Source organism: Chanos chanos, chromosome 13 (genome assembly GCF_902362185.1).
Source record: "Chanos chanos chromosome 13, fChaCha1.1, whole genome shotgun sequence".
NCBI lineage: Eukaryota > Metazoa > Chordata > Actinopteri > Gonorynchiformes > Chanidae > Chanos > Chanos chanos.
In genome coordinates this window covers 8,933,868-8,945,856 of record NC_044507.1, presented here as the reverse complement: position 1 = coordinate 8,945,856, position 11,989 = coordinate 8,933,868, and the positions used below count along the sequence as shown (strand labels likewise).

Sequence of the window (11,989 nt, the reverse complement as noted above, 5' to 3'; positions counted from 1 at the left end):
TGCTAGTTTGCTGTAGCTAAGAGCGTGAGGACCGTGGATCCTAACGCTGAGGTAAGAGAAGAAAATCTGAATAATTCTTTTTCAAGGTTGATTACATATTTGCACTTGTTTATAGGTGACATTTGCTGATAAAATTGTTTTTTGTCAGGTTGTGCCACTTTGTTTATGTCTTTTAAAGAACGCGACTTGGGGTTAGATAATTTCAGATGTTTCTCAATAACGAGGTGGTCCACTCCATGTGCTAGGATCTTCAGTGCGGTCATTTAACTCAGGGAGACAGTGTAGTAGCCTAACAAGGATTGAGCGATGCAGCTGGTGTCCTAAAATTAATCCGTCAGCAACAATACTCACGTTGAAATACAAATACCCCCTAAAAGTTTTCCACTAACAGAACAGTATTTAAAAACCACAATGTCAGCTACCTTTCTTACATTAGCGTTTCAAATACATTTCGTGATCTAGATAAGATACATTGTGTCTTGTTTGATATCCCATGCCAAACGTTACATTTAACGGACCCAACTATGAGTAACTGGTGCTCTTGTCGACGGCGTGCTTCAGCTCGCATAGCAAACTAGCCTGCCAGCCGTATGTGTCATCGGGCAGCCCTTGTTTTTCGAAACATGCCTGCCATGTCCAATGGGGTGTCTCGAGCGAGTGAAAAAAAAACATGTCATAGACATTTTCCCATTGACACGTACAATAGCCTGCGCTGTATGATTGCAACTTAATTAAACGTAGGCTACATTAGCGACACAGCTCACTAGCTGCTCAGTTTCTGTGGATATGAATGGTTGCACATTTATATTTTTCACAGATTAAAAGTAACAAGAACTCAATATAACCAGTAGAACTGTAGCCTACTGTAGCGTCGTTACGTCTTTGAATTGTTTCAGCTTGCGTTGTCTTAAAATGTCAAACTTACGAAGTCTGTAAAGCGTATTCGTTCACATTTGTGATGACAGGTGAAAGGAGATTGAGATGGAGGGGAAGAAGGCCGACGTCAAAGGTATTTTGGTTTGTGCATTTGTCTTCTGTCACACGTGTCACATTTGTTCATCTGCCTCTATTATAGGCCATCTGCCGGAATACAGTTCTGTCAGAAGAAGTCCCTTTTTAACCGTATTTGATGGAGATAAGGCTTCGATAATATTTTCTTATGTTGTTCTTGTCGTTCTTGTTAGAAATGTAAATGTCTGTTTCTCACGTTGTAGCTTCTAAGCTTTTTGTTACATGCGGTTGTTTATTGCTTCAGGGTTTCCTTTTTTGATTGACAGGTAAGAGTGCAGACATAATAATGCAGTTTAATAGACCAGAGGGAGTGCATCACATGGAGAGGTAAGTACCAGTGATTTAGCCATAGTATAACCATAGCCAAAAAGTAATTTACCATGTAAATGTACTTGAGTGATATGGGAGTATAAATCAACATGTTTACAAATGTATAGTTTGACAGCAGTATCAAAGTTTTTTTCAGAGTTTTTTAGAGTTACCCCTGATCTTGATCTTGCTGAGATCATTAAACATGTAAACAGATACCATTAGGAGAGGACAAATTGCATAATTGCTGTTATTGATAGCAGAACAAGTATGTTTGTGTAATGGAACATAATGACCAGACATTCAAAAAGAGAGGAAATAAGACAGACTGTCCAATCACTATTCCTGTCTTCCTCTTCAACGAGCTTTTCAGATTTGCATGCCCCCTATACAGGTTTACTGTAATGTCTTTGTTTGTGTTGACAATTGGTTTTGTGACCTGTCCTCTCTGTTCTCAGTCTCCTGCCCAAATCAGTGAAGAGGAGAGTGCATGCACTGAAGAGGCTGCAGTTACAGTGCGCCAACATAGAGGCCAAATTCTATGAGGAAGTACACGAGCTGGAGAGGAAGTATGCAGCCCTCTATCAGCCCCTCTATGACAAGGTATAAACTAAAACTACACCATTACTGTACTGTGTAGTGTCCCGAGTGTCAAAGTCATACAATACAGCCAAACAGTAAAATGAAGCAACACAGGTATTGGATTGATCAAGGGCAGTGTCTAATGACTCTCTCTAACATGCCATTTTTCAGTTTTGTTTTAGCACTTGTAGGCACTTGTACACTTTTTGTTTTGTTTATTCAAAACATGTTCTTAATCACCAGTGGAAAATGGAAAGGAGGTATACACAGCATTACGTTGCAGTAAGAATAAACGGAGTGGGTTTAGGGATCTTGTGAAATGCTTTGAGAAATGCTGATATAGCCAGTCAGACTTTCTCTGTTTGTCCTCACAGAACCATAGATTGTGCATTATTTTCACACGAGTTGCAACATTTAGCATTTTTATTATTTATATATTACAGAGCCTATAACCTAAGGAACTTTCAGCTTAGGTAACAAGTTAGCAGCAGTGCTAAGTTAGCAGTTGTTCAAATCACTTTTGGCCCTTTGCTATTCTGGTTCTGATCTTTGGACCTTAGGGGCTCTGATTTTTGGACAGCAGAGACATAGTGTCATTTCCTGCCTCAGCCCTTCGCAAAGAATGACCAACCTCCTTCCTCCTGGTCTAGTTGTTTTCTTTACTAGGGACAAGCTGGCAAAATCATGAGTAATGTTCACTGAGGGCAATGTGGGTGCTATTGCTGTACACAGCCTCCAGAGGGCATAAGGGTATCAGGGTTGTTGGCTCTGGTGTGTTGCGTGGGTTTCTTTGTAATCCTTTCCACATGGGTGTGAATGCTATGTACTGTACTTTTTTTAGATGCTGGATGAGACATGATGTTAAATTTATTTCGTTTAGAGAAGAGATGTGGTGTCGGGAGCGGTGGAGCCCACAGATGAAGAGTGTGAATGGCACAGTGACCGAGAAGAGGAGGATCTGGCTGTGAGTAGATTTGGGTGAATAAAATAAAAGTCTGATCACCTGGATCTTTGAATAATCCAGCTTCATAAATGCAGACTTTTGACAGTGAGACTCTATTCAGCATCACTTCACTTCTCATAGACTGTTCAGAATTACCCTTAGACCTTTTCATAGACTACTCAGAATTACCCTCAGACCTTCCCATAGACTATTCAGAATTACCCTCAGACCTTCTCATAGACTATTCAGAATTACCCTCAGACCTTCTCATAGACTATTCAGAATTACCCTCAGACCTTCTCATAGACTATTCAGAATTACCCTCAGACCTTCTCATAGACTATTCAGAATTACCCTCAGACCCTCTCATAGACTATTCAGAATTACCCTCAGACCTTCTCTTAGACTACTCAGAATTATGCTTCAGACACACTCTTAGGCCTTTTAGGACATGTGTGAAAGGAGGTTTTGGCATCAGCCATATAAAAATTAGTCCATGGTACTTGTATCAGAATTTGCCATGTTAGTTGAATCGGCTCAATCACTACTCATTGCAGAGGTGCTAACTGGTGATACTTGAATTTGGCCTAATTACTGAAGCGCCGGATGGTAATCAGTGACTGAATATATCCCTTTAGGAGGAGCTGAAGAAGAAGGCAGCAGTGGAGGAGAAGAAAGAGGACTCTGCCACCACAGAGGACCCTAAAGGCATCCCTGACTTCTGGCTCACCACACTCAGAAGTGTGGACATGCTTAGTGATATGGTGCAGGTGGGATACCTCACACAACTCTGTTGTGTTACCTTATGTTCACCATGCCTAATGGCACCCACTATAACCTTGAGTTGATCTGGTGTTTAATATATAGATTTTTAATGTAAGTTATTTACCGAATTAGGTGGAGTTGTGAACTGTGTTTTTCTAAGCCTAGTAATTAGTTGTGTTATTTTGTGAATCAGGAACATGACGAGCCAATCCTGAAGCATTTACGGGACATCAAAGTCAAATTCTCTGAACCTGGGCAGCCAATGGTAGGTCTCCGTGAGCTCTTGTGCACAGAGTACATTTGGTGATTTTTAGATGTCATTACGACTGCACGCATTGTTTTTTTTTTTCTCTTTGATTCTCCAAACAGAGCTTCACATTAGAGTTCCATTTTGAGACAAACAGTTACTTCACTAATGCCGTCCTCACAAAAGTGTACAAGATGAAGTCTGAACCGGACGAGGTAGATCCTTTCTCTTTCGAAGGGCCAGAGATTATTGACTGTGAGGGGTGAGTGCCGCTACACTGACTCTCATAAAGTCCTATACAGCTAAACGAAGTGCCTAGGAGGAATCTGAATTGTCTGAATTGTTTTACTGTAGATATCAATTCGTACAATAGTTTGGTTTGAATTTGAATGTTTCATGTCAACGTATATAAAGCAAAGATTTGAAAAAGTTAAATACACTCTGTAAAACATGTGTAACGTTTTTGGGGGTTTTTTTTTTTTCCTTTGTTTGTTTGTTTGTTTGTTTAATTCAGTTGCCAGATTGATTGGCATAAGGGCAAAGATGTGACCGTGAAAACCATCAAAAAGAAGCAGAAACACAAGGGTCGGGGCACGGTGCGGACGGTCACAAAGCAAATCCCCAACGACTCCTTCTTTAACTTCTTTAACCCTGTAAAAGGTAAGTGATGGCCCATGAGCCGAAGCCCATGTGTGACTAGTCATTTAACCATTTTTTAGTTGCCCAGCAGATGGCATCAGACGTCAATACTGTGTGGTCTCTTGTTATTGTAGGCTGCGAACAAGAACCACTGAATCATCCTCTCTTTATACTTTCTCTATATTTTAGTTTTCCTACAACCTTCATCGCTTATCATATTTCATTAAAGAAATGCTTCCTAAATTAGGGTGGTCATTCAGGTTTAGTAACACCTTGAATGTCTTTATTACAGAAGAAATGTAAATTGAATTAGAGTCTTTTACCTACATTACCTACATTTTATCCACATTTTTTTCCAAGAGACTTATTCTCAAGCACTGTGCAGTTTCTGCACATCAAGGAAGTGCCACTAATCTATTATATCTGTAACTGAAGGCATTCTTGCACGGTACTGTTCGGCTCCATTGTCTTTCTGTGTGTTACAGTGTTTGTAGCTCATTCAGTGGTGGAGATGCTCACCTTCACACACACAATTTCGGCCGCCTTACTCACCAGTACTGACTAAATGAGATGTTTTAATACATGCAAACCACGCACTAGACTGGCTTCATTATTTAGCAGGGAATGAGCTGAATATTTCAGTGAGAGAAATTTGAGCTCCCACAATAGAATGGCGTGGGAACAGGTGCTTCTCTTAAATCGACATTGTCATCCACCTCTGGCAGTGTCCATTCAAATATTTTATTTTCTTTTGAGCTTTTCGCCGTGTTGTCGACCAAGCCAACGAGAATATCTAAATGTCAGACTCGAACAACTCTCTCTTTTTATACAACCAGGAATTAGGAAGCTATGTGAGACTTCTTTTGTCTTTCTTTAGCCGATCACCGGAATCTAAGAATACCAGAGGGCTTGTAATTTCAAGAATTTAGTTAAGGTATTTCATTTGAATTTTGTGTGTGTCAACCATTCGCGTTTCCGAAAACGCTCGCCTGGCATTGTTTCACAGGCTGTTGCTTCAGCTCATTCTCATCAGAGCTGAAGAATGCGGCCCTACCTGTGAAGAGTGTGGGAAAACCAAGGTAGTGGTATTCAGGATTCATTCATAAGATTCATTTCCGGATATGTTGACGCGGTAACAGAGACTTTTCAGCGAGCCGTGCTCTACCTCACGGCATTCCGCGCGAGGGTGTGGCTTTCACCTTTGAAGTCACTGTTGCAGAGGCCTTTCGATGCAGTGCAGCGTCGCCTCCAACGTGATGTAATGGAGCACCAATCAGTCGAAGCAACCGAAGGGTTTTAGGCAGACAGGTTAAAACAAACATATCTCCTTTAGCTGACTTTTTTTTTATTATTTATTTTGTTTCGTTTTGGGGTCGTTTTTTTCTTTTACTCTCTCTCAAGCATTTTTCACATTTCATACCAACATTTTTTCTCATTGTGTCTCGTGTTACTGTTTTATTTGCTGGTGTTAACTGATACGGCTCTTAAAAGGCGACACACCATAACTTGAAGTTGTCAGCACATTGTTGACTTTCCTATAAAAATAATTTGAAAAATGTGTGTCTCTGTCATTTTGTTGATCTATCTCTTCCATCTATCTCTTTGTCCCTCTGTCTTGCAGTTTCCCCAGAAGACCCGATGGTGAGTTATACATTTTTTCCAAAAGCAGTCTTAGACACACTTTCCAAACTGTTCTTTGTAAACATTTACTTTGTCTACCTCTCTGGCTACAGAGACCCATTGCTAGACTCTTAGGGAGGGCCAAAGATGTCATACCATGCACTGCATTCTCTCCCCATATGTTAATGGGCAAAAGTCCACATTCAGCAGCCTGTGTGCGTCAGCAGTAGTTTATACATCAACAGCCCTTCACTTGATGCCAAACCCCTTTTCTGTTATGAATGGACCCACAGGTCCTTCAGTTGTTTCCATTTTTTGAGACATGATGGGGCTTTGAATGAGCAGTGTGGAATAAGTGTCTCAAATAAGCGTGAGGCAAAAGTCCACAGTAAGCAGTTTGTGTACGTCCAAAACTGTTTACGCAACAATATTTATGTCCTTCCAGACCTGTTTTTTTTTTTTTTTCTGTTGTGACAGGGCCTGACGATGTCACTGCTAGTCCTTAAAATGTTTTCATTTTCTACCAATGGGAAATAGTTTGGTTGTTTTTTTAATAGGTGACGTGGAAAGAGATCTGTTTTTTTTTTTTACATTAAATATTTTATTTATCCGTTTTTTGATCATAAATCTCTACATGACTCATTCTGAAGCCAATTGAATGAGGAAAACTAACAGATGCTAACATTAAGAGGTTATATATATTTTATATATATATATATATATATATATATATATATATAATTTTTTTTTTTCAGGATGAGGACACGGAGCTCACCTTAGCGGCAGATTTTGAGATTGGACACTTCTTCAGAGAGAGAATAGTGCCCAGAGCTGTGCTCTACTTCACAGGAGAGGCGCTGGAAGATGATGACAGCGTAGGTTACTCACTCCCTCTCTGATGAAAGTGTAAACCGTTTTTGTATTTTACACTGACATGTTATCCTCTTTAAACCCTACGTGACAATGCGGGGGCCTGCAAGCACTACATGGCCACGGCGATATTTTACAACCTCACGCAAAAGGGTTTTCACGTTGGAATTTACTAGGCCAGGCCTGTCTTTTAACGGTTGAGCTATCTTAAGCACAAAGCTAAAGGGTTCAGGTTGAAGCTAATCCTTCTCAGCCTGCGTTTAACATCAAAATTCCTTCACATTTGAATGGAATCTTAACCTTCAAGCCTTCCTTCTAAGCTTACCTTAAAACAGTGATATGAAACAGTGGTTCCGGTCCTGGAGGCTGATTGATTGGTTAAGCTCTACGGCTTGGCTGAGGCTCCCTATTGCTGCAGTATCATTGGGCTTATGAGTGGTAACTGCCTCAACCATTATAGAAACATTTTTAATCAATGGTGATATATATTATCACCCCACAAGAGATGAAACGTTTTTGAAAACAGCACAAATGAAAACATTCATGTCAGTTGGACCTTTTTGGAGGCGTAAACGTAGATGAATGGTATAAGCCAGACTTTGGAGAAAATGGCCAGATGAGAGTACGTCACCACTGTAGATCAATACAGCTAGATTCATCTGATTAAAACTGCAGAGAGCCTTAAACGAAGCTCAAGGTCAATGATTACAGTAACAAATACAATAAAGAGGGCCTTCGCACTGATTTTTAAGTCTGTTGCAGAAAAGAGGTTCGTAATTTCTTAGAAATTTCTATGAAACACAAAAGAAATAATTACAGCATCAGTAGAACCGTCTGAACCGTTTAAACTACACAAAAGACCCACAACTCAGACTCTCCTGATGCTTAATAAAGGACAGGAAGTTCCCATCAACCAACAGTGCCTTTGTTGAAGTTGTGATGTTACTAGCCAACTAGCTTCCAGACCATGTAACTTCATAACAGCTTGGACAAATGAGCAGGTATTTGGCTTAGCAAACAGACAAAAAGGAATGTGTGAAGTGTTTAGTAGTTCTGGATCTTTCTGATGTCTCTGATGTCATATCTTCACATGTGATGTTATACATCTGGTCTGTCTGTTATTGCAGTTTGATGAAGAAGAGCTTGATGAGGGGGAAGAAGAGGTCAGATCTTATTTTTTTTTTTTTTTATGATTATTCAGTTATACGTTTAGGATTAATGATGAAATATAAAAATCTTGTCTCTTTTGGTTTGTTTCAGGATAATGACGAGGAAGGTGATGAAGATGAAGAGGAGGAATACGACCCTCAGGTCAGTTACCAGGTTTTTTTTTTAAAGTTATCTGTTGATTGCACCTAACTTATAATCCTATTTCTAATTAAACTTGTTTATTTATGATTGATTTAACTAATGTAATAGACATTAGTTCAGCTACGGTGAGTTTATAATAATTTCGTGACGTCCAAGGGAGACAGTTGGAAAGTTGTATTGGAGGGAAATGTGTGACTCATCAGAAGTGTGTGACAGTGGAGCCTGTGAAGTAACTGCATGCATGTTTCTGTTTGCACCTTCCAACCCCCTTGTTTTCATTGCAGGCTTAATTCATTCTCACTCCATGCATTGTTAGGTAAGCAACACACGATGGGATCTGTCCTTGTTTTGTCCTTTTCTTTATGTCTTTTCCTTTGTGTCTGGCCGCATACTCCCCATCCACCACTTCCTTCCCCCCGAACAACCCCCCCACCCCCACCCCCACCCCCCCCGCCAACACCACGTACGGACACAATCTGCTCATTCCAGTCTTTCATGACTGGTGGCGGCAGTTTATGACACTTGTGGATCTTGTTGTTATTTTATCTTTCGCATCTCTTCCAAATGGCTACGTAGCAAAGTCTTGGGATTTCCTCATTTTGGCCTCCTCCTGTTTCCTCTTTCTTTACCTTATTATTGTGTTCTTCACTCTTTTCCCCAGCTTCACGAAGAATACCTTCAGTCATGCCACTCTGCTATTTACATTAATGCTAATAGTCTCTCTCTCTCTCTCTCTCTCCCCCTCCCTCTCTCTTCTTCATTCCCTCTACTTTGTCTGCCATCCCTTCTTTCTTTCTTTTCACAGAAAGGGGAGCCCCAGCCTGCCGAGTGCAAACAGCAGTAAGAATGGAGATGTAATCATTGAAAACGTCTGTCAAACTGATCCAAGTCTGTTAACCTGCAGGTCCACTTTCTGCTGGGCCACCCATACATAAATCAGTCAGACAAATGCAATAGGAAACCAAAAGCTCAGTAGTGAAGTGCATGATCTCTTCTGCCTTTCTAGGTTTTTTTTTGTCGACCTTCACTAATTTATATATCGGTTCATGTGGTTACATAGCGTGTTACTACATTTTGAACAGATGCAGGTAACCACAAAGCGAGTTTTGAATAGTGGTGAAAGTTCTGCCAGATCCGAAGTTTCTAGAAAATGAATTACGTAATAGTGCCACTCATTTATAATCTGTGTTCTGGGTCAACGTTGCAATATCTTGAACGCACCCCCGGGATTAAGAAAATTTCCCAGAGATTTATTCCTCTGGCGGATGAGTCACTCAGGGTTTTTTATGCCAATTACAAAATGTCTACCGACAAACTGCTGACAAAGTATCAATGACAACAATAACAACAACAACAACAAAAATACTCATTATTTGTTACAGCCTATTTAAATCAGTGTTCCTATTTTTTTTTTTTTTTTTTTTTGAGTCGATGTTCTCGTCTAGTCCTTTGAGCTCATGGTGGTCTCGTGTAGTTGACTTCAGTAGTGCACTGTATGAATGCAGCTATGACTTGCCACATTTAAAAACTTGTACCGAGCTTCGTAGTGATTAGCTCACTATAGCTCTGCCACAGAGCAGTGTCTGTCATGCCAAAATGTTGTTTTTTTTTTCTTCAGTATTTTCAGGAGGTTGGACCTTTTTTTTTTTTTTTAAAGCTTTATACTCAAGTCAGTTCCTCAGTTCGTATATGATCAGTGAGGAATGCAGGTCATTTAAAATGACTCCTACAGGGTCGCAGAACATAGCACATTTTAACAGAGTTTTGCAAACGTTTGGTTTCCTTTACAGTATGTGTAATATATTTGCATTTAGCTTTTACTTGTGAAAGATAAAGAAGCAAATCTTTATACCGAGGTAATTCTTCACACTCCATTTTAACTGTGTGCTAGCAATGGCCTTATCAAGTCTCCCTGGGCTGTTACACAATATTATATCCAGTTTGTACAAAATTAGTCCAAATATTCTATTAAAACATGTGCAACATTTAAAAAAAAGACTGGTTCCTTTATTTCTGTTCTTTATGCAGGGTTTTTTTTTTTACTTCCTTGCGTTTGAGAGTGAGTTTGTGCCTCACCTCTAGAAAACAGACTTTTAAAATGGGAAATAATGCCTCTTTCATAGAGTCAGATTTCTATGAGAAGAGTATGTGTTCATGAGCTTGATCTGAGGGAACTGGAGTGATTCCCATTCAACCAGATTCTTCCTTCCACATCCTCATTCCACAGCAGTATGTGTGGAATTTCAACACGGATTGGATTGATACCACAGTTATGAGAACCTCTTGACTTTCTCTCATGCACCTTCAAGGTTATGTTCAAGGTCTTGCCACATCACGTATTTTGAATTCTTAGAGAGTCAAGACACTGCCAAGGTACTGTAAAAAAAAAATCTATATATAAAGAAAAAATACATAAAAATTCACCACAGGTGTTTGTGTATTGTTGATTGTGGGTGTGGATGCTCCATGGAGGAAATTCTTTGCTTATCTGCCTGTGTATAGCAACAGGTTTGTTGGTAAATTGTTATTATCCATGTTTCAGTAACTTAGTTTAGCAAAACCGCCCTCAAATGCACAGCTTAACAGGCAGGCAAATAGAGGCTAATCTACAAGACTAGACAAGGCGATATTCATGTAAGAAATGCTTTTAGCGGAATCAGGGTGGAACACGCTGTAAATGGTCTTTTGTGTTCAAAGAAGTGTACAAATGGGTAGTTGGCCATCGTGAAGATGGACCGTGAAAATGTACCGCCTGAGTTGTGGTTAATTGAGACTTCTTACCTTCTGCTATGGTTTAGTGCTTCAAAAACATATGTGTGGTAAAGAAAAAAAAAAAGCTTTATCCAATGTGTTTACAATTCTTGTTCAAGTTCTGACACACCCTGAACAAATCCCAAACCAGAGAACGTCCACATATGTCTCTTTACTACCAAAACAGAAGCTTGCCCTGGTTCTCTAAGGCACCGTATACATGTGTGTTTGTGTGTGTTCAACCCCTAAAGCACTGTTTCTCAATCCTGTTCCTGGGGAGAGGCAGCCTGCTCTGCACATTTTCCATCTTTTCCTGCTCTGCCTACCTGGCCGAACTCATCAGTGGCACTTTTGATGGGCTGAGCACACCTGATTGAATCGAGAGCATGTTCATCACGCTAATCAGGTGTGTTCGGAGAAAGGACAGATAGAACATGTGCAGACCATGGGTCCCCCAGGAGCAGGATTGAGAAACACTGTTCTAGAGGGCAGAGCACAGTCCCTTGTGCTGAAGACTGAACAAGCAATCCTGTTCTTCCTGTATCCCTCTTGATTCACATCAGAGAGGAGCCACATTTCCTGTCCCAGCTGTCTGTGTGTAGCTGTCACTCTTGGCACATCACTGTGTTGGCAGACGTTCAGTGGATTTCTGCAGCTCTTGTGTGGGGGTGCTTTAAGTCCAACAGCGGAAACGGCACTTTCAGTTTTCAGACCTAAACCAGAGGCTTTTGTGCTGCTGAGGCCACCTCTGTGCTCATGTCGTGAATAGGCTCTGCTGAAATACTAAAAGCTTTATTGCATCAGAAATCAGATAAAACTGGGAGGCACAGGATCACCCACTAGGCGAACAATTCACCCATAATTATAGGCGCTGTTTGAGATAAGAAGGACATCCTAGGGCGCCTGAGCCCATCTGGCTCTAAGTTTTCGTAAATGGTCAT

The 11,989-nt window shown here is 40.4% G+C and overlaps 1 protein-coding gene across 2 annotated transcripts; it reads left to right on the top strand.

The window, feature by feature from the left end:
• nap1l4a (nucleosome assembly protein 1-like 4a) lies at positions 1–10,265 on the top strand. 2 transcript variants are annotated; one of them, XM_030790280.1, is made up of 15 exons: positions 1–51; positions 966–1,009; positions 1,278–1,338; positions 1,779–1,923; positions 2,783–2,866; positions 3,484–3,615; positions 3,804–3,875; positions 3,980–4,119; positions 4,372–4,517; positions 6,118–6,137; positions 6,872–6,991; positions 8,114–8,149; positions 8,247–8,297; positions 8,582–8,613; positions 9,103–10,265. In XM_030790280.1, the coding sequence occupies exons 2-14, from the start codon at positions 982–984 to the stop codon at positions 8,585–8,587; spliced, it is 1,041 nt and encodes a 346-aa protein (XP_030646140.1). In that variant the 5' UTR covers positions 1–51; positions 966–981; the 3' UTR covers positions 8,588–8,613; positions 9,103–10,265. The 2 variants fall into 2 exon arrangements, with proteins under 2 accessions (XP_030646140.1, XP_030646139.1); XM_030790279.1 differs by lacking the exon at positions 8,582–8,613.
• The last annotated feature ends 1,724 nt before the right edge of the window (positions 10,266–11,989 follow it).